Source organism: Mytilus trossulus, unplaced genomic scaffold (genome assembly GCF_036588685.1).
Source record: "Mytilus trossulus isolate FHL-02 unplaced genomic scaffold, PNRI_Mtr1.1.1.hap1 h1tg000234l__unscaffolded, whole genome shotgun sequence".
In the NCBI taxonomy this organism is placed as follows: Eukaryota; Metazoa; Mollusca; class Bivalvia; order Mytilida; family Mytilidae; genus Mytilus; species Mytilus trossulus.
The window spans coordinates 3,513,100-3,536,305 of NW_026963315.1; the positions used below are offsets into that span (position 1 = coordinate 3,513,100).

Consider the following 23,206-nt stretch of genomic DNA (forward strand, 5'->3'; position numbering starts at 1 on the left):
TTGTTTGGATCGTTATTGCTTTTCATACGATCTTATTTATTTATGGAAATATGAATGACTATCATTGTTCTTATAAAACCGATTTGCGGTATAATTGTTCTGTAATGATACTAAAATTAGCATATAAGTATATGTATAGACAACCGATATCTCGTTGAAGTTCTTACGTCATATATTTTATGTAATATACTTTGCAGGATTAACGATGTGACAAGTATTATCGATAGTCAAAACTGTGGTAGTAAAAAAATTAACGGTACCAATTTTCTTGCACCAGATGCGCATTTCGACAATACATGTCTCTTCAGTGATGCTCGTGGCCAAAATATTTGAAATCCAAAGCTTAAATAAAAGATGAAGAGCTATAATCCAAAAGGTCCAAAAAGTATAGCCAAATCCGTGAAAGGAATCAGAGATTTGCATGAGGTAGATACATTCCTTTATTCATAATAATTTCTAATATTTTGTAACAGCAAACTTTAATAACACAAAAAATCCGTATTTTCATGCCTTGTCTTGAAATATATTTCAGAGTCTACGGCCTAAACAACAAAACCTTCTCACAAAAATGCTTTCAATATTTTTGCAAATATGTAAAAGAGACCCGAAAATTGTTGAAGGCTTGTCAAATTTGCATCTGTGTGATCGTACACCAAATTATTTTCATTTCACACTTATATTATCGTATTCTAATTTATTTGAAACCCCACACGGAAATTTTATATGTATCGTATTCCAGTTAAATTGTAACGCGACTCGTATGGGATCAAATCACTCAATTACTTGAAAACCCTTACATATGTGATCGTGTTCAAATGTAGTTCTTGCTTTGTATCACTATTAAAGCAACACCTGCGTACGGAATACACATCTCCCAGTTGGTACGATATTCCATGGCTTATATTCCCTTACATGACTCCTGGCAGAGGGATACTACCCACAAGCTAAGGAAGCTAATAGTACAATCGTTCCAAGTGCTGTGGTTAAAATCATCAATTCGTAAAATTTACGGATGAAATCACGAGTTGGTTGACCGTTATGAAATATCTGTTTCACAGATGATGATGATATGTTCCAATTGTCGTAAGTATATTCGTGTCAACATTTCCTCGAATAATGTAATGAAATGAATAAGACTGGGATGTTACCCTTGTTTCAATTTCAATGTCTATATTCAATTCCCTTTTATAGGTGAAGACGCCTTTTACCTGAGTAACCAATCTCTATCTAAATGAGAAGTTAACTGAAAGTCACAAGAATACGGATTCAATGAGGTTACATAAGCGATGTTTTGAGATTACTTAGACAAAATTTGACCGAAGGAACTTGACATCTATACAATCTGCACCAATTCTCCATGACATGAATATAACAATCTATATTTTAATTGTTACTGCTAATGGTTCAGTCTTCTCTACACTTTATGTTCCAAACATAGCAACACTTCTACCAATAAACAACTAAATACAAACGTGTGTTTGTCGAATAGCTTGTTGCTTGTGTATTTTCTGAGCTGCCGGTTTTATTAAACAAATATGTACAAACATGTCACATCAATACACATTAAAAATTGTGGCAATTATAATGCCTTCTACTAATATCTAATTGTTTCGTGGCCGTCCAGGAAAAAAACCTTTTAGAAACCTGTATCCATTTGCCAATGCCAAGTGAAACCCCAAGTGTTTGACCGCACTTGATATAAGAATGTTAAAAAAACATTTAAGAAAACATTTAAATGCAAATAATCTGCTATCAGTCAAAAGACAGCGGCTAAATGAAAATAATTTGAAGACAGAAATGAGTCTGAAATAACCAAATCCGATTACGTTTGTATAGCCATACCACCTGTATATAAAAACAAGTTTTATCTTTAATGCTAGTTTGAACATACCTAATATATAATTAATATTTAAAAAAAAATGTTTCTTAACGCACATGTTTGATGTTCACTCAAGTAAGACAAAGCTAGAAATGACCATATATATGTTCCGGACCATATGAGTATCTGAACCATACGCGTATGGTCATGACCATATGGATATATAATCATATGGTCCGACCATACTCATATGGTCGGGGTAATCAACACGTATACTTTTAAACTCTTCATTAGGTGTGACCCTTCTGGTTATTACGTCACTAAAATGTCATTTTATTATATATATTAAAAAAACTTATTAAAAAAAAAAACAGTTTCACACAGTTAATATTAAATTTACCTACTATTTGTAAGTACAATTATAAAAATATGCCAAAATTAAATGAACATATTGTACAAGGAATTTTATTGTTTAAAGTAGGTGACATCACCGGCAAGGATCATGATATTTTTAAAAGATCGTGATATTTTTTAAAACATTTTTGATAAGTAAAATATAAAAAGTGTATGTTTCTTTATTTTTTTCTAATTTTTTTCTATACTTCTATTTAATCTTAATTATAAGATGGTAAACTAGCATTTGAAAGAGCCATGAAATAGCCACTGCCTTGATTTAAATTGATCTGTGATATTCATTTTACGATATTGGAGATCTAGAGTTTCTTAAAAACACGGTTGACACCTCACGAATTGTCCGAGTCGATATCACTGCACGCAGCCAAAACAAGCAGTTACAGAAAAGCTACATGTATGGTACCGTGTGCATGTCATTCTAAGTATACAAAAGCATACATGAATACAATTAGCGATGAAACTGACTGTGGCATCAATATTTAATGTTTATGTAGCTTTTGACATGTAAAATTAATACATTTTTTTTGTAAACACATTTGTTTTTAAGATAAAGTTTATTGTATTATTTCTATTGTATATTTGAAAAAATACCTATATGGTCCAAATACTCATATGGTCCGGCCCGTTAATGACCAAACGAGTATAATACTCATATTGTCCGACCATACGCGTACGGTCGGACCTTACGCGTATGGTCGGACCATATGAGTATACACATATGGTCATGACCATACGCGTATGGTCCAAATACTCATATGGTCCGGAACATATACACCTATCATTTAACACAATAACTTTTCCCGCCTAAAAATTTATACGCCTTCGAACTACTAAGTGAGAAGACAATTAATTCCCGTTACAACGTGCCTCGGAAATAAGGAATTCCTAATTTTCCAATACACATTTTATTGAACTCATATGAAACTTAATTTATGCAGAGGTCTCTTAATATAAGATAGAGAAATTTATTTTGCCATTTGATTAGGGACTTTCCGTTTTGAATTTTCCGCGGAGTTTAGTATTTTTATTAATTTAATTTTACTTTTTTACTTTTTTTTTTTTTTTTTTATAGATAATGGTATTTCACTCATTTTTTAATGATATTGTCCTTCAAGTTTACATATATCTTTCTTGTTCAATGTTAGTTTATTACAACATTCGCTTATTTCTGACTGACTTTGCAAATAAATGCTATTTTAATCAATTTTAATTGTCTGGAAATCGAATGTTAGCTATAAAATTTCCTTTTTCAATCTAATGATCATGATTAAGTTGTTTGATAAAGGTTTGCTCACCCTTTTTTTCCTATTTCGTCTTAAAATTTAAATTAAAATTTTGTCCAATATACACTATAGCTATACTGAGAAGGTCTTCTTCATTGCAGCAAAAAATGTAGACTGTCGCTTGTGCGATTGCCAAACATTTGTTTACGACAATCACATGTCACTGCATTCCGTTACTTGTCTGAATATATTGGTAATAAAAGCTAAATACAAAAGTCGTTTGTACATAACTGTATTATCTTGGTAGTAAATCGTTACTTCACTACATTATTTTCACTATAAATTTATATAAAGCTCTGCACACTTTGTGGCTCTGCTGATAAGAAAGTGAACAAGAAGTGGTTAAGTGTTGGAAATCGTTTAATATATAATTATGTCATGGGTGGTACATTGTATAATGAATCAAATTGTGTCAATAAAAGTGCAAGTGAACGAGTTCTAGATTCAGTGTCGAACTCGACTTTCCCTCCTTTGGAATGTAGAAATGTGATTTATATCATCATGTACAGAGACACTCACATTTCCGACGGCATATAATTTTTTTGTCAAATTTAATTTCATTCTGAAGTATACAAAAAGCTCAACAAATTCTAATGACCCGGATCCGGATCTATGAAGTCCCACAGTTGAGATGTCAATTTGAAGTAAAAATTCGAATAAAGCAACTTTTTTTTTCAAATCTAAGCTTTCAACACATAGCTCTTAATGCTTAAAACTTGTTCGTTTTAATTTTTGTCTTTTTCCAATCTAACATTTGTCAGAAGCATTATAATTATTTACTATAATCATTAACACGTAATCACGTGACATGGAATAATTCGGTTAATTTTCATTTAATTTCAAGGGACGAATAACTCTTAAAATTTACACCAGCGGTGAATAACACTTTTACTCACCGGCGAATAAACTTTTGGGGTTCTAGCTTTGTACATAAGTTATCTCCCATTAAAATGACACCAAAGACGTAAATTAGGAAAATGTCTGCGTTCACGTTATACCAGAAGCCCATTGAGAGATGAGAAAATAAAGCTTTGGACATGAATGTAGTGCCAGCAGTGCAGCATCGGGTGATATTTCTTATAAACGGTCCTTTTAAGGGCCATCACTATATTACCTTTGTTGTTAATTCGAGAAATTCTAAAACACAAATGTATTTTCGCGTCAGATTGTGTTTGTTACTGAAGATTATAGTAAGAGTTTAAAAGGTCCTTCCACTTTTAGTTCGGTATAATAAAACAATGTCGGACCTCCTAGAATCGATGAATATTCAAAATAGTCAACCCTTTCCAATGGGCCATAATATAATATTTGAATAGTGGTACATGTATTGATATTATTGTGTCACATGTATAATATATCCTCTAAAATGAGCTTTAAAAAAACTTTTTGGTTCTTTTTAATAACGCTTAAAAATTGACGTATTTTTAAAATAAACTTCTTTCTTGTGGTTCGTTTTGTGTTTCTTGACTTATTGTTTTTCTCAATGATTGTTTATTTTTCCATTTCTTTACCCATCTAACTGTTTCCTTATTATTTTGAGACGGATCCAAATGCAAAAAAAATGAAGGAAATGTGGAATTTAGAAAGATATTAACACAAAAAACGTGCACTTATATGTATAGAACAAGAATAGTCATTTTCTTGCGACTGTTCTCCATACCAGTGTTCCTGTTGATGGAGTATAAGCATTGGTTGTTGAACTTACTGCCGAAATACTGAAATAAAAATAAATCGATATTGATAACTAAGTACAGTAAAACCTGTCTAAACCGAAACTTGTCGGGATTTAAGATGTTGTATGGTTTATATCGGTTTTAAGTTTATACTTTTTTTGGTTAAGTCCGATTTCCATGGAATAACAATGATATAACTTTTGCAATTTCTTTATAATATTTCAAACAAAGTTTTTGACAAATATTTGTATATTAAATGTAGTTAGAATTTTGTACCAAATGTACATATGTTTTACTTTTAATCATGGTGGTCGGTTGAAAGCCATTTTTGGCCATGTTATTTTAAGTTTATTTTCGATTTATGAGTTTCACTTTTCCTCTGGTATCTTTCACCCCTCTACTATAAAAATGATACTGTTTCCCCGTTAGTATTTGTTAAAGGAGTAGGTTCGGTAAGGACCGATTTTGGCCTCAAATTTCATGTTCATCTGACGAAAGATTTTGACCACTTTTTAAACACTTAAGGTGGTACCTGACACTACAGGGAATTAAATCTGTAAAGTCACTCGAACGTTTTAATTACGTTGTGTTGTAAAAGGAATACATGTATAAAGCTTCTCAGTGATCAAAATTGGTGTTTGTCAAATTGCTATATAACCAGTTTAATTTTTCTGACGAAACGGTTGGTTCTAATTTTTTTAGATATTTATGATTTTGTTAAACATGTTAAAGGCTCAAAGTAAATACTTTGACAAAATTTTATGAAAATTGAACGAGCCAAATTAATTTTAGTGAAAGTGTTGGGTACCACCGTAAGTGTCTATTTTATTTGAATCAATTAGTAAATGTGCAAGATTTCATCTGATTTAGTCATAAAAACGCACGGATTCAAGCTGAAATATGAAAAATCTACCAAATATGCCGAAAAATTTCATTCAGGTGGTTTTTGTCAAAAATAAAAATGGCCGCATCCGTGTTCATCCTCAACCTTTATATATGTATCTTATTACGTTCTTAGCAAAAACGACAATAGAGTTTTCCATATAAAACTGTTTCATTCTTTCTATTTCTGATAAATACGTAGATTTCTCGGAAACAACACAGTCATACCACCACAATCTGCCAGAACACAAGGGCGTGTTGGTCGTGACAGATGTAAGGATAGATATAGCTCTGATAGTAACAAATCTTGATCCAACAGAGATGTCGGACCTACCAATCTAACCTAAATAACAACCTTTTGATGGTCCATTAAGCTCAAATGACGGTGTTTTAATGAACGATAGCAGGGAGGACACAGCTCTGTCGAGCATGGTGAGCCGCGAGAGGAAAAAATCAAGACGTTAAAATTAAAAACAGACAAACAAAACCTAGACATTTTTTTTTATATATTTGATGTAAAAATGGCAATGAGCATTATGGTCGTTGTATGAACGTATTCAAGTCGTACGAATAGCGTGCTACAATTGTACTTTGGTCTTGAACAGCGCGGTGTGAACGTGGTATAGTCATAGTAGAAGCGTAGTTGAGTCGCGATGAGAACATGATGGTCGTAGTGAGGTCGAAATAACGTCGCTGTGAGATCTTAGCACTCTCTCCAAACAGAATCATGCTTTTGTTAAGCTCTCGCTACGATGTAACAGCGACCTTTGCGATTTTACCAAGACCTGACTGGGCTCTCACTACGCTTCTCACGACCGTACCACGATGGTTTTGAACATGTTTAAAGTTGGCCTCATCACGACCGTGATACAACCTCATTGCGATCTATATATACGACCTCAATGCGATCTATATGATCGCACTACGATCGTCATAATTTGCATTTTTCACAGATCTTAGATCGATCATGGCCTAGTTGAACTGCGGTATTAGTAACCATGTAATCTTAAATTTCTAAAATATATAAAAATCCGATAAAAAATCTTTAGACAGTTATTTGAATAAAATTATGAATACTGTTGATATTCGAATATCTCATTTAGAAAACAATTCTGAAATTAATAATAGGAACCATGATATACCCATTTCTAGAATAAAAAACAAACTCAAGGTACTCGCAGAGCGGTTTGTGTTCGTACCGGCAGACAAGGCAGCAAATAATGTAGTGGTGGTGTGACGCATATACTACACGAAAGTTCTTCAAAACGAAATAATAAATTCCTCTACATTCAGGTCAGTGCGCACCACAGAGAGTCAAATCGTTAACAAGCATACCACTGCCACTGCCCAGCTTAAAGCATCTTCCGAACATTTGAAAGTCCCTACCATGTACTGGTTACCGAAATTACACAAAAAACCATTTAAATTCCGTTTCATCTCCGCTTCGAGTAAGTGTTCTACTACTAATCTATCAGTGCTTCTAACCACCTCACTTACTACTATCAAAGAACTGGTTATTAACTTTTGTAATAAAGCTTATGAAAATAATGGTATTAATTATTTTTGGAGTGTTAAAAATTCTTTAGAGGTTTTAGATAAAATACATGCTTTCAATGGTCCTTACAATTCTGTTGACAGTTATGATTTTTCTACTTTGTACACTACACTTCCACACAATCTTATAAAGAAAAAGTTTTTGTATTTGATAAAATGGTCTTTCGAAAAATCTCATTGTAATTTTATTTGCTGTAACTCGTTTAAGGCCTTTTTCTGTAACGAAAAAGGAAAGTATGCTAGATACACTTACTGGAAATGTGAGGATATGATTGAAGCTTTAAACTTTCTGCTTGATAACATTTATGTACGTTTCGGCGATAAAGTGTATCGTCAGGTAGTAGGTATTCCTATGGGCACCAATTGTGCCCCTTTAATAGCAGATTTATTTCTATATTGCTATGAATCTCAGTTTATGACCAAACTCAGTAAAGACCCATCATTGTTACATTTGGTTGATACATTCAAAAATACCTACCGTTATCTGGATGATATTTTTTCGTTGAATAATCCAGAGTTCTCTAAATATACTTCAGAAATTTACCCAAACGAACTTACTTTAACTAAATCTAACATAAACAGCAGCAGTTGTCCTTTTCTAGATTTAGACATTTCAATTTCAAACGGGAAACTTCACACTAAAATTTACGACAAAAGAGACGATTTTTCATTTCCTATTGTTAATTTTCCTTTTTTAGACGGCGATGTGCCTTTGGCTCCATCATACGGTGTTTATATATCGCAACTCGTTCGGTTTGCCCGTGTGTGTTCTGATGTCATAGATTTTAACGAACGTAATCAATGCATCACTGGTAAATTGTTGTGTCAGGGATTTCGATACCATAAATTACTTAAAACTTTTACTAAATTCTTTCATAGATACAAAGATTTGATTAGTAAATTTGGCTATACCTGTAGAAAGCTTATTAAAGATGGTATTTCTCATCCTAAATTTTATGGTAATATTGTACTTAAAGCGAGGAAATCACTATGTGATCCTTGTAAACTCATCGAACCTTTAAACAAACTTATAAGTAAGGGTTATCGTACCAATATTGTAATTAAATCTCTGAATATAGTTCACATTGGCACTAATATTGATTTTGTCATTAGCAAATTAAAACATAACTAAATTTCATTATCTTTTGAGGCGAGATGTATAGGGGACACAGCCACGTTAACTTTTATTTCTATAGAAGTCGCTCTGCACTATACTACTACCTGTCGATACATTTATTTTTGGCATTGCACAAGTCATGTCTTCTTTGACTATTAATGACGTTAAAATACTAAATCCCTGTGATGTGTTTTAGTCGATTTTAGTCTCTGATGCATGATTTTTTACTATTAATTGGTTTTGGCTTTTAACTAGCTGTCAGTAACTGCGAGTACTCTCAAATCGTATTTTCTTGTTAATTCGACCTGTTGATACTGTTTATAATGCTTTTTTGTCATTTTTTATTTATATGGATCTTGGCTGTATACCAGCTTTGATTATTTGTAATATCTTTAATTTTTCACTTGTTCTTACAACATTTGTAGAAACTTCAAGATTATAAAAAACCGTTTTTTTTCTAAAGTGAACATTGATTGGTTAAATATTTCTCAGTGTGTTTGAATTTGTTTGATAGCCTTTTGGTCATGACTGTTTGTCTCTAATATTTAATTAACTGTGCATTTGTATTCAGATATCGCAGATCAAATTTATTCGTTCTTTGTGTAATCATACGTTTTTTGATTGAGTTAAGTCTGCTAATTGATATTTTATCGTATGTTTTTATATGTTGTGATGTTATGCTATTGTTTCAGAAAAAGGGAGAAGGTTTGGGCCCATTAAAACGTTTAATCCCGCTGCAAATGTTTGCACCTGTCCTAAGTCAGGAATCTGATGTACAGTAGTTGTCGTTTGTCTATGTAATATATACGTGTTTCTCGTTTCTCGTTTTGTTTATATAGATTAGACCGTTGGTTTTCCCGTTTGAATGGTTTTACACTAGTAATTTTGGGGCCCTTTATAGCTTGTTGTTCGGTGTGAGCCAAGGCTCCGTGTTGAAGGCCGTACTTTAACCTATAATGGTTTAATTTTTAAATTGTTATTTGGATGGAGAGTTGTCTCATTGGCACTCACACCACATCTTCCTATATCTATATATTATAGAAATAATTCTTATTCGAATAAGAATAGTGTTTTTAAACAACTAAGATACTAGTATATGTTTAAGACTCACGGATTTTGTTTTGCAATGACATTACTTCATACTTATATTAGATTTAATTCCTTCTCGACGCTTTTCCGTTTGAAACCTCTTGTGACGTTCAAGTACTTTGATATGTTGGTTTTCTGCCTTATATACAATACTGGTTTTGCAAATTGTAATCAGGTTGTCTGCATATTGATATTGTAAAATATTAGCTGCCCGACACAACATGCACAGTCTGAAAGATTTTTGATCTTCTGATCAACCTGATAATTGTTACTTATGTTTATTTAGATTTTACCTTTTCTCACATACAAAGTTATGATTACTTTTGCAACTGTAATCATTCCAGCAGAAATTTTTTCCTGGAATTTTGTTGACATTTAGAGCTGCACAATCTTCACCCTAAAGAAAAAGAAAGAAACCAGCGATTATTTGCACCTTTCTAGGTCAGGACCCTAATGTTCAGTAGTTGTCGTGGTAAACATGTGTTTCTCGTTTCTGGTTTTTAGATAGATGAGACCGGCATGACCGTCAGTCTCGTTAGGATAATTTAACATTTTAGGGGCCTTTTATAGCTAACTGTTTGTAGTGAGTAATGGCTCCGTGTTAAAGACTGTACTTTGATCTATCATGTTTTAGTTAACATTTAGTGACTTGAATGAAGAGCTGTCTCATTGGCACTCATACCACAATTTCTTACAAATGATTATCTATTAGTTACGAAGAAGAATAATCCAACCGAGACGTAATTGCACAATTTCGGACGTAAAATTACTGTCAAGGAAAATGAATGTATAGTGAAACCTGTCAGTTCGAGCTTTTGCATAAAATGACAACTTGTTGAAACCATACATACGTATTATTCCAATCATATCAAATTTTATCTCATTAAACAGAACTTCTGCCAAAACTGAAAACAAAATCAAAAGTCCCGAAGAGGTTCGGTTTAGACAAGTTTCACTGAACTTGATTTCTTATACAAAAGAAGATGTGGTTTGATTTCCAATGAGACATCTGTCTACAAGAGACCAAAATGACACAGAAATTAACAAATAAACGTCAGCGTACGGCCTTTAACAATGAGCAAAGCCCATACCGCATATATAGTCAGCTATAAAAGGTCTCGAGATGTCAATGTAAAACAATTCAAACGGGGAAACTAACGGCCTTATTTATATAAAGAAATGAACGAAAAACAAATATGCAGAACATAAACAAACGACAACCACTGAATTACAGGCTCCTGACTTGGGACAGACATACACATACATAACGTGGCGGGGGTAAACATGTTAGCGAGATCCGAACCTTCTCCCTTACCTGGGACAGTGGTCTAACAGTACAACATAAGATAGAAATATAAAATCAGTTGGAAAATGCTTAACTCATCAGATGGACAAAATACAAGTGAACAGGGCATACCTGTAGTGCATTGTTTGGTTCTCCAGCACACCAGTGGCTGTAATTCAATACATTGTTAGAACCACTCCACTTCCAAATACCTTCGTGATCAATGTCGTTAGCACCAATCCAAAAGTCATGTAATGAATTAGCTAAAAATGATATCAGTATTATTACTAATAAGCCAATGCATACCAAAGGAACATTCAAACTTCTAAGACAAAACTAAACTTCACAACGCCAAGGCTAAAAAACAAAACAAAACAGTACTTAAAACAAAACATAGAATACAGACTGAGCAAGATGAACCCAACCAAAAACAAGAATTAGATCAGGTGCGCGGAAATTATAAGCTCATCTTGTAGCACCTATTGTGTCGGTTGAGTAAGTACAACCCTGGTGAAAAGTCTTATTTTAAAACGTGATATAGTATGGAAACAACAAAGCTTTTAAGCATCACTAATATCCCCCAAACAAAAACAATTGGTTTCGTGATATTGTATATACATTTATGAAAACCATAAACTGTTGTTGGTTTTCGTTGCTTCTCTATCATGTCTATAGAGGTATATTTTTCTGAACATATTATTTTTTGGAGGATTGGGAATATAAATTTATTCGAAAGCTCACGACTTATTTGAATGGAGTAGCATTTATCTACAACACTCTGGTCATAAACTTCATGCCTTGTGGTCATACAAATGTGTAGCACGATTATCGTAGTTGACGGATTTTGGGTTTCAAAAAAGAATTTTGTACTTCGATCTTTTTGTGATTTTTTTACCGTAGGATGTCAATTTTGTCAAAATTTACTAATGCTGTTTAAGGAACGTTTGCAACATAACGTCACCAAAAGAAGAGGAGAATTAACAACAGGAAAGACACATTCATCTGTATTCAAGACAACACTTCCTATATTTTATTAACATTATTTTAAGTTGGGAACCCGAATTTGTTTTCTCTCAATTGATCTATGATCTATTAACAGCAGTTTACTACTGTTGCCTTTATACATATATCTTACTTTTGTTGATCAATTTTTGCATAAATAACTGTTCCTCTTGGGAATTAATTTCCACCAAGTTCGAGTTCTGTCCATTACAAAATATCTGGAATTATAAAGGCATTGCAAAAAATCCATGGAAAATTATGAAATAACAATTTACACCATGTTGCATTCATTGGCATTCATCTAGACAACCCAAGTACCGATGGCGAAAAAGACTGTTGGAATTGTGTCCTGAAAAAGTAGCAGTAAAAAAAGTGGAAGAAAAATAAAGCTTATCAACACTGTGCAAAATAGAAAATGCTTTGATTTTATCAGATGGGTAGGGAACTTTAAGACGCATATACATGTCACCGTCATAAATAATGGTACGAATAATAGGTTGACACTAGTGGCCGACGATTTAAGTATTGCGAACATTAAGAACTGTAATTGTTGACTTAAGCATTCCCAAATCTTTGGTAAAAACAATACTGTACCAAACAAAGGAAATCATTAAAAAACGGCATATAAACACAGAGTCTTTAAAAGAACTAGTCAGTTTTACTTTAGCGATATAATATACCGTATCGCTATTTGCTCGCCATTACTGGATATCACACAGGTTCCCGTAAAATTTTGACGTCATAAAACAAAATATCTGACGCCACACTGGAAAAGTGATTATTGTTTGCGTCAAAAGTTCAAGCGGTCGGGTCAGCCGGTCTTATCGATAAGATGTATATAACAGGGTGTGGATTGGTTTACAAAGATGAGAATAATAAGCTGCTAAAATATATAATATAACTGCAAAAATTAAAGAATTTGGTAAAAATATTCTGACTATCGAAAAGGCAAATGTCTGGTATACATTTATCATTGATAAAGACTGCATTTTGTAGCAATACATATTTTCAAGGATAATTGAATAATGGGTAAAAAAACCAACTCAGATAACAGAATGTAGGACCCCATTCCATACTATCATATAAGGTAATATTATCGTGTTATATTATCCAGTGTATTTTTTGACAAATTTGATTCGTGTAGAAATAATCATATACATGATCAACTGCATTTTTGAAAATTGACTGAAAACTGCTAATATATATTGCATGGCTATTTTCAGAATATCTGACACAATCGATGCAACCAATCGATAAACTTGGTGCTCCGTCTTTGGCTGATTGGCATTGCTAAAATATCATTTGTGGATTTTATTAGTTAAAAATATGATTTACCGCTGCAGTGTGAAAGTAATGAACTTGCATATGAGTGCTGGGATAGTAACAGGAATCAGCAAACCTTGTCCAGTTCGATGGACACAAGTCACAAAGGCTATCTGAAAAAATGAAATCACAGCTGAATATCAGTCTTCATATCGTCATTTATGGTTACAGGTTATTATTATGCACAGTTCAAGGTCAACGTTGTCTGTATTCATCATTCAAAGTTATAGTTATTCATGGTTTAAAGTTAAAGTTTTTTTTATTTTTCAAAAGTTATCGTTATTCATTATCAAAATTCATATTGCTTAGTCTATATTTTTTTCGATTTTTTGTTGTGTATTTCGTTTAAATTGATGGCATATGACAGTTCTGATTGTATTGATGCCAAATGGAACCGGAAAAAAGTAGTAGTGACGTCATACGTTCCTTGAATAAAGCAGCTGCCTTTGCGGTGTGAAATTAAAACAAAAGATACATTATCAAGTATATTATTTTTGAAAAATTGGCAAAACCATTTGTCAATTTGTAGATCTAATGGTGCTGAACTTTATATTTACTGATGGCAAACGTTCACATGGCTTGTAAGAACTAGATAAAGTGAGCAAAATTTAACCACAGACTGAACTTAAAAGTTGACTATATAAAAAAAGAAGATGTGATATGACTGCCAATGAGATAACTGTCCACAAGAGACCAACATGACACAGACATTAACACCAATAGATCACCGTACGGCCTTCAACAATGACCAAAGCCCATACCGCATAGTCAGCCATAAAAGGCCCCGATAAGACAATGTAAAACAATTCAAACGAGAAAAACTAACGGCCTCATTTATATAAAAATATGAAAAAAACAAATATGTTAACATACATGTATCAATAAAAATGGGATCATGATAAGGCCTTGCGACCATAAACATTTCGATCGTACTCAAACTTAGATTTCAACCGATCAACACATTAAATTTATTATATGGAGCACATATTGTGTCATGTTTGAATTCCGAGTACAGAGTAAAGTTATATAACTGTCTTCCCAGCTATCGAGGATTATACAACCTAAAATTTAAATTTGAATGCTAAACATCAATGATGTCCTTAAACAAGTAGCTTGAAAATCTTGTTTGGTTAACATAACATCAATACTTACGTCCATGAGTAATATCCTTTGTTAAAGTAACGGAATTGCTGGTTGAGAAACCATACTGACACTGAAATACTTTACCGAAATCTGACTCCTCAAGGTTGAATATTTTCAATTCAAAATAATGGCCTGCAGCATTAACTCTCTCTTCGTATTTTTTTGTATTAACAACTTGAACACCATCACTCATAATGTGTGTTCCATCACGTCTCCAAACCCTTGAAGAGGATGAACAACATGGTATTGGCCCAGAGTATAAACATTTTAATGTCACCTCATTTCCGCATTTCAATGGAGAAGCTTCAACAGTCAGTGTTAAAGCTGAAATAACAAATGCAAATATTTTGTTTTATAAGGGAAATCTCTTAAACATCATTTAAATTCTTAACTTCTTTGAAGAATCAACGATTAAATATAGCAGAGCTAACTTATTTATTAATCTTGTCTTGCTTGTCTATTGTTGTTTGTGTAGGCACTTTTGGTTAATAGATGGGACAAGTTTGTTAAACAAGATGAAATGTACTACAATGACTATGTTCCAATTTGCCTAATAGGTTCCGTCGAGTTGTGTAAAGAAGACTTCGACAACGACAGCCAACGACGTCTGAAGACAACATACGACGATACATCTTATATATCATTGATGTTTAAACAAATAAGAAAAACAAGAAAAGCAAGAAAAACAAGAAAAGCAAGACAATATATAGCTAGTTTGTTTTGTGTTTAGCCACTTATACATTTGAGAGAAATTGTTGTTGGTGAAAAAAACAACATACTCTGTATTCATACGCAAACGATGATTTTAAAAAAGAATAGTATCGCTCCAAGAATTAATATGGGCAATGTTGCTTACATTTGGGAACCTTTTGGGTATTACATCGTGGAAATGCAAAACTTAACATAATAAAAATAATTTGTGTTCATAAAGTACAGAAATATCTTAAGCAAGTTTTAAATTTTGACAAGTGGTTTTCTCATCAGGACAAGTTATATCATGGTCATTGCTAATATTGCTCATTGAAAAAGGAGCAGTTGACATTAGCGTATATGTATTAAGCAAAGTCATTGTTTATGTTCAAAACTTACTTTGAGAGTATACAACTACAGGACATTGGTGGTACAATATCGTAAATAATAAAGCACGAAAGACTGAGAGAAAATACATGTTCATGTACTTTAAGGACCTGAAAAAGCAAATAACACAAGTTTCTGTAGCTATTGAAAGAAATACATTGAGTATTAATGTGGAAATGTACAATACACATGCACAAACAAAAGAAAAACTTGCAGATTTTCAGGTTATTGTAAAATAATAGGATGTTGTCTAAATAATAGAAATAAAATAATGATTGACACTCTTCTAACTAAATGTTTACCGCAAAGAAATATCCATTTATCAGTAAAATATAGAAAACATTTTTAGAAAAATGTTACTTTATTGGTATTGATCATGAATCATTAAGTTCTATTTAAATTTACGTGCTTTACGTTCGTAAAACATGGAACGTGATATCTTGTTTTTTACGAATTCTACAAGTAAGGCAAACTTTAGAACCAGTTCTTTTTTTATGCATGAAGAGAAAGATAAAAAAAATAAAACTTATATCTCCATCTCTAAACCAGCTCCAGATTGTGGAGAAAAGGTAAGAGATTTGATAAAAAATATGCCTTAAAGTTTGTAATGAAAATACAGCCTTTTTCAGCAGTATTCCATCTGCAGTTTAAAATCGTTCGTTTTCGGATACGGAGTTGCTTATTGATGAAGTCTGTAGTGTGACATGTATGTGTCAACGTTTTTGTCTTTTATTCTTTTACAGATAATTGTCTCACTGGCAGATATATTTCCTCACTTATGTATTCATTGGGTAAGCTCAAGAAAAAAAGTTCGTTACGCAAAGCATATGAACTGTTTAAAAGCACACACAAAAAATTATGGTTAACGCGAAGTACATTTATAACAGTACTCACCAATATATAGTAGAATTAGTATTCAATGATTCCAGAACTAGGTCATCGCCAATGTCTTATCTTTTTGATAGCCCATTTTGTTTATATAGACACACAGAATAGTAGGTGTGCGTATATATCTTTGAACCTTTACTACTGAATCTACGGGTCACGCTATTCGCTTTTTCGAAACAGAATCCTGCTTCTATCAATATTAGTAATAAGTGACAAATGACGAACAAAATATAGTAAAATATTAAAATATTAAGGAAAAAAGAGACGAAAGATATCAAAAGGGATATTTAAACTCGTAAGTCGAAAAAAAACTCACATTGCCATGAAAAAAAATCCGAAAGGACGAAAATGCTTATCACATGTTTGTCAATTTTAAGAAGTCCTTTAATCCTTTTTTTTTTTTAAATTCGCCGTATGTCGAACCTTTAACTTAACGTTTTTCCGAAATTGATGCTTATTTCTGATCATTTGATTGGACCACACTATCAATGCCGAAAGGTTTGGATTGGACCACACTATCAATGCCGAAAGGTTTGGATTGGACCACATTATCAATGCCGAAAGGTGTGGATTAAACCACATTATCAATGCCGAAAGGTTTGGATTGGACCACACTTTCAATGCCGATAGGTTTGGATTGGACCACATTATCAATGCCGAAAAGTTTGGATTGGACCACACTATCAATGGCGAAAGGTTTGGATTGGACCACATTATCAATGCCAAAAGGTTTGGATTGGATCACACTATCAATGCCAAAAGGTTTGGATTGGACCACACTATCAATGCCGAAAGGTTTGATTGGACCACATTATCAATGCCGAAAGGTTTGGATTGGACCACATTATCAATGCAGAAAGGTTTGATTTGATCCATTTCATGTTATATCCTAACCAATTCCTTTTGTATGTGGTTGAGTAGAAAAACTAAAAGCAAACAAGTAAAAATAAAGTAGAAAATGCTTGGTTTATAAGATCGACACGAAGCACAACAACATTTTGAACAAAACAAAGAAAAAAAAAGTCTTAGAGTACTCCCGCAGTTACATTGAGTTACTTAAAGCTCGTTTAAAACAATTTCAAACTAAAGTGATAACAAGCTTAACTTAACTCTAAAACAAATAAATGAATTAACATTAAAAGAAAAACCATACAAGACTTATAAAAGCCAGAGTCTTCTGTCTAGGGACAGGCGCAAACATGTTACCCCTTTACCGCAAACTAATATTGAATCAAAAACTCAACAATACGCACAGTAAAACTCTTTTTAAAAGAAGTCCAAGCCTGATGTCAGAATAGGTATTTGTCTTTTATCAATTGTCAATTGATTCCAACATTGATTTAAAATGGTAGAGATAAGAAAACAATGCTTATTTCAAAACGTTAATGTCAGATTTTCATCGGAAAGTATATTTGAACCAAATAGTTATTCAGATTGTTTCAGTCTTTTTTGTACTCATAAAATTCGATGGTTTAAAAAATTTAGCAGCACATAATACACTTATGAGTCTAGAAATTTGTGTCAATTTACGAATATTTTCTTTCAAGTATTTTGCAAATCAAACGATCTGTTACAAATGCCATAGCTAATAACTTGGTATATTAATCTTAATATGATAAATAACTATTAATAAGTAGACTAAAGTTAAAATTCGGTATTGATTGAATCAACGAACTTGCAACTGCATACAATTAACTGGTTTAGACGATTCCGTATCAGATATGTCTTGCTTATCGCATGCAAACCTTGCAGGTTCTATAAGCAGTGGATGCACAGATACAGTTATCAAATCTCTTTGACTGAAATAGCTTTTCCATTTGCCCTAAAAAGTAAATAAAACACAAATGACGCAAAATTGTTTTATCTACAAAAACAATACAGCATAATCTGATAGATACGTGCATTGGTTACACACGAAAGTAGTATTCAGCAATGAACATTTTCACAATATAAAATTCAAAAATAAGGAGATCTGGTATTATTGCCAATGAAACTAGTTTCCATCAAAGTTCAAATGAAGTGGCTGAAAGCGATGAAAACAGCCGTACGGCTTTTTTTAACAATGAAAAAAATCCAATACTGTATGGTCAGTTATTGAAGGCCCCGAACAAAAATGAAAACGTGAAATGAAAATGACAGACATGAAACAACGACAACAAATGAACTCCAGATCCTGAGGTTGATACTTACTTGCATGCAAAATTGTCAAGGAACGCTAAATCCCAAAATGTGAAATCCAATATTTAAGTACTTTTGACATAGGTGTGTTTTTTACGTTTACAGGTACATGCAATTAACAAACTAATATCTTCTGTAACCATACTCAATAAAATAAGAAAAATGTACAGCGGGATAAAAATCAGAAGTAGAAAATAACAGGCTTTTGTGGGCAAAGGGAAGTAATTCTTTTCGAACTCTTAGTAAATACATTTGAGTGTATTCATATTTTGATATAATAATGTACAACTGTGTTTAAAAGTGAAACTTGACAACATGTTTATAGATTATAAGACAGGATGAAGATACTAACATGATATTTATACTCTTAAGTCGTTAACAAACAGACAACGCAATGATAAAAAGGAAACCCGACCAAACGATAAACAACAGTATACTAAAATGTGAAATACTGAACTCCGAAGAAAATTCAAAAAGGAAATTCCCTAATCAAATGCCAAAATAAAAAGCTTAAAACATCAAACACATTAAATGAATGGACAACAATTGTTATACCTGACTTGGTAAAGGTATTTTTTATGTAGAAAATAGTGGATTTTATATGGTTTCATAGCTAGCTAAACATATCACTTACTTGACGGTCGCATCAAATTCTTATACATGCACAACGAAATTCACACATTGTATTTTTTGTTGTGCAATGACATCGTGTAGAACATTTCACAAACGAATACAGTCAATTGTAGTCAATAAAAATCGTTTTAATCATGAAACTATGTTAGACTGCTCCTTTTAATTATCTGTTTAGTATTTACACGAAAATACCCGTATGTTGCAGAAAAAAATAACTTGCTTTTTGGTAAAATGTATGTGCTGATATATTATTCGATGATAAATTTTGAGATAAAACAACATTTTTACGGTCCGCATTCAAATAGTAAAAAATGACATAAGGAATTAAGAGCTACGGTTTCGCAGCTAGGCTTACGATGACACGTATACGTACGAAGGCTTTTGAAACGGTACCCTGCTTTCTGAATATATAAGATATTTCAATTTAAAATGTACCGAAGAAACCCCCATAATTCAATATGAGCTTTATTGAAATGTAATTGTTTACAAGTCCTTTTTTAAATTCCGTTATGTTCTATGTCAGAATCACCTAAATATACCAGTGAATCCTTATGTATTCCAAGTTAATATTACCTTTAGCAATACAGTGGAATTTATAAAAGCTTTTTTGTCTTCGATACGTATACACTTAAAGTGCTTGCTTATCATTTAAATATATAGTTAATAAATATTCAAGAGTATTGCAAATTCTTCTTTGGTGGCTATTGCATATAAGTTATCTACCTCTAGCCATAATTTAATAAAGATTTTAAAATATTAAAGGTCTTGCTAACGCTCTAGTCCTTTTCTAGGGATCTTCGTCAAATTTTGATAAAAACGTGACACTTTACGCCCTCACTATAGCTACAAATCAAAGATGACATGTTTCCTGGACTCATAATCATCATTCTTCATTGTCGTTTATTTTAGACCTATGACGTTTGATGAAATAAGTTCTGTTCTTAGTCGTTATTACATTTAGGAAAACGTTAGTATATCATTGACGAAATAATATAAACTCTAGAAACTAAAACTGCGAAAACGAAACATTTGACCATCGATTTCAGTAAAACTAAACTCTAAAGATTTTGTTGAAGCAAGTACTAAGCTTGTTTCATTTTAATGTGAATCATTTGCTTTAACGCTTCAATTGAAATTTATTTGGCACAATTAATTTTGGATTCGTATTTAAAGATAAATAACACACCTGACATCCCTTGGCAAACCAACACGTCCACACACAAAAAAGATGTTCTCGACATTCGATGTTTATGTTTCTTAAACATTAAAACTATCTTTTTCAGAGCGTTATAAAAAGTCTGAATAAGGTTGTGAAGTTAGAAGACGATGCTACTTTCTTTGCACTGTTCAGAAAATATTATAACGGTTATTTCGATGTATGTTCCTTTTTCGAATAAGTTTTTTGTCTGTTTAAATACTTGCTACACTAGTTAAACCCTTTAAAACTTATAAATTCTGTTTAGATTTAAATGCTTTCCCAAATAGTATACTCTACCCAAGCTTACATATTTGTACGTGCATCAATGAATCCTGGTTATATCTTTAATATCAGTTCATCATTTTTGTCCCGCTTAAGTACTTGCATAAATGACAATACAGATACAAAAATTACAGCGGATTGGCACCTTTAGATTTTGATTTCTGTGCCATTTTAGTCTCTTGTGAAGAGTTGTCTCATGGGCAATCATTTCACCTATTCTTTTTTTTTTATATATGATGCAAGAAACTTGTGTTAATTGTGTTATTTTTTTTTTTATTGTGACATAAATTCTTATTTAGTTAAACCAGCATGCAAAGGTCATCATTTGGGAAAAATAAGACTGTAGTGACCTTATGATATAAGTTACCTTTGATATGAGATTTTTTTATGTGCCTTATTATCATCACAACGGGACTAGGATAGGTGTTGACTTAATAAAGATGAACTCTGTTATATGTTTGACGGTACATCTAGTATATATTTTATTTTGAATAAAGTAAAAAAGTTTTGATAACTGTGATTCAGTGGTTTACAATTGATAATGTTTTCAGAATGATACATTATTTAAGATCCTTCATTGTTGCTTCAGTTCTTAATATCCTTCGTACAGCATTAGAAAAATTTGTTATGAATGATAATTTTTAGTAATTGTTTCATTAATGTCGAAAAAGGGAGGATTCATACAGATGCCCAAGAAAAGACACATTTAGTTTGAGCGTAAACCTATACATTCATATTTGTATATATGAGTCACCACGAGTACCCGGAGACCACAGTACTACGGTATTCAATGATAACTTAATTAAATATTGGAAAAATTCTTCAATACATTTTTTTAATAAATGCTTTCTTTTATTTAACTTTGTATTGCCCGACTACTTATCTATGCTGACTTTATTTGAAATATTTTTAGATAAAAGTATAGGTAGGTAAATTTTAGTTTATACCTACATTTTACTTGGTAGTTTTTGTTTCAAAATATTTTTAGAAGTATTCTTATTCGCATCCTCTGAATACATGTACATCACTAAAGGGAGTTCTGTTCTAATAGAGAAAATGCCCCTGACATATATCATTGTAAAATATCAGCTATAATTTATTGTTTGCTCTCTGCATATTTAGTTGTTCCTCCAATGTTGATTAAGATAATAGAAAGTCAATGTTTGAACATGTTAGTCGTCTTTTTGTCGAAAAATTTCGACCTGCCCTGATCTTATGAATAAAATTGTCATCATTTTGGATTTTAAAGAACTATATACAATGTATATAAGGCCGTTAGTTTTCTCGTTTGAATTGTTTTACATTGTCTTATCGGGACCTGTTATAGCTAACTATGCGGTATGGGTTTTGCTCATTGTTGAAGGCCGTACGGTGACCTATAGTTGTTAATGTCGTAGAACACACCGAGGGGTGTCAGGATTGATGAAATGGAAGACCGACCGGAGGGAGGTCTTTCTTTGAACAATCCTGACACCCATCGGTGTGTTCTACGACAAGAAAAACCTTAAAATATGCATTATCTGACTTATATACCGTCAAAAAATATTAAATTTATAAAGATTTGTAAAATTTAGTATCCTATTTTATTGATAACACTAAAGTGGGATATTCCTTTCTAATGCGTTCAGGTTTTAATACGCCCTGCGGCTCATTTAAAATGTGAAATAAAACTCACCAAATTATTTAGATATAAACCTTTTAAAAATTGTTATCCATACACAATAAAAATATTACTGTAACTGAATGAAGTAAGACATATATTTATGTGCTCTACGCGGAGTTATTTTTAGACGCGTAGTACCTTTTGTAAGAACCGGTTTAGATTTCGCTGGAAGTATATAAGTAAAGGAGCACGTTTTTCAGTTATCGAGGTTAGGCGGTGACCACTACGTTGATTACTACGACAGTGTAGACATATTTACAGTAGTGTAGAATTGTTATGTAGTTCAGAGATCAATTGGATGATTGTGTATTAATTATGATATTTGTTTATTTTTAGATATTCTGTAAGGACAGTGTACCATGAAATTTTTTATTTAGTGGACGTTACGCATTTGCATTCAGTGAATCCAGTATTTTGGTGGACAATGAAAATTAATGATGATTTAGTTTGTATTAATAAATGTTTAATGAAATGGACATGGTCACCGTGCTGGACAAAATCAGAAATGTTTTTCTTTATTTTATTACAAAATATATAGTATACAGTTTGGGTTTGAAGGTTTTAGAAAATAAGTAGCGATGTGCACATAAATACTTTATGTTCGTTTGAACAAGTGAATTAGAACATAAATACATGTATTGTTACCATCCGATAACGGTGTATGACAAATACAAGACACATTGTAAGTTATTTATTGTACCAC

General features: G+C 32.3%; 1 protein-coding gene across 1 annotated transcript; it reads right to left on the bottom strand.

Moving 5' to 3' along the window:
* Nucleotides 1-5,149: 5,149 nt before the first annotated feature.
* LOC134701253 (CD209 antigen-like protein A) lies at nucleotides 5,150-20,093 on the bottom strand. Its single transcript, XM_063562381.1, has 7 exons — nucleotides 20,084-20,093; nucleotides 14,594-14,908; nucleotides 13,454-13,554; nucleotides 12,252-12,336; nucleotides 11,249-11,379; nucleotides 10,125-10,228; nucleotides 5,150-5,231 (listed from the first exon to the last, which is right to left on the bottom strand). Exons 1-7 carry the CDS (start codon nucleotides 20,091-20,093, stop codon nucleotides 5,150-5,152), a joined length of 828 nt encoding a protein of 275 aa, XP_063418451.1.
* Nucleotides 20,094-23,206: the final 3,113 nt, after the last annotated feature.

What these genes read in the sequence shown, in the direction of transcription:
- LOC134701253 (XM_063562381.1), bottom strand. An exon ending in AAAGGATATTACTCATGGAC is followed by an intron (nt 13,555 to 14,593) that starts GTAAGTATTGAT and finishes TCATTTTTTCAG; the next exon opens with ATAGCCTTTGTGACTTGTGT. An exon ending in AACCAAACAATGCACTACAG is followed by an intron (nt 10,229 to 11,248) that starts GTATGCCCTGTT and finishes CTTTTTCTTTAG; the next exon opens with GGTGAAGATTGTGCAGCTCT.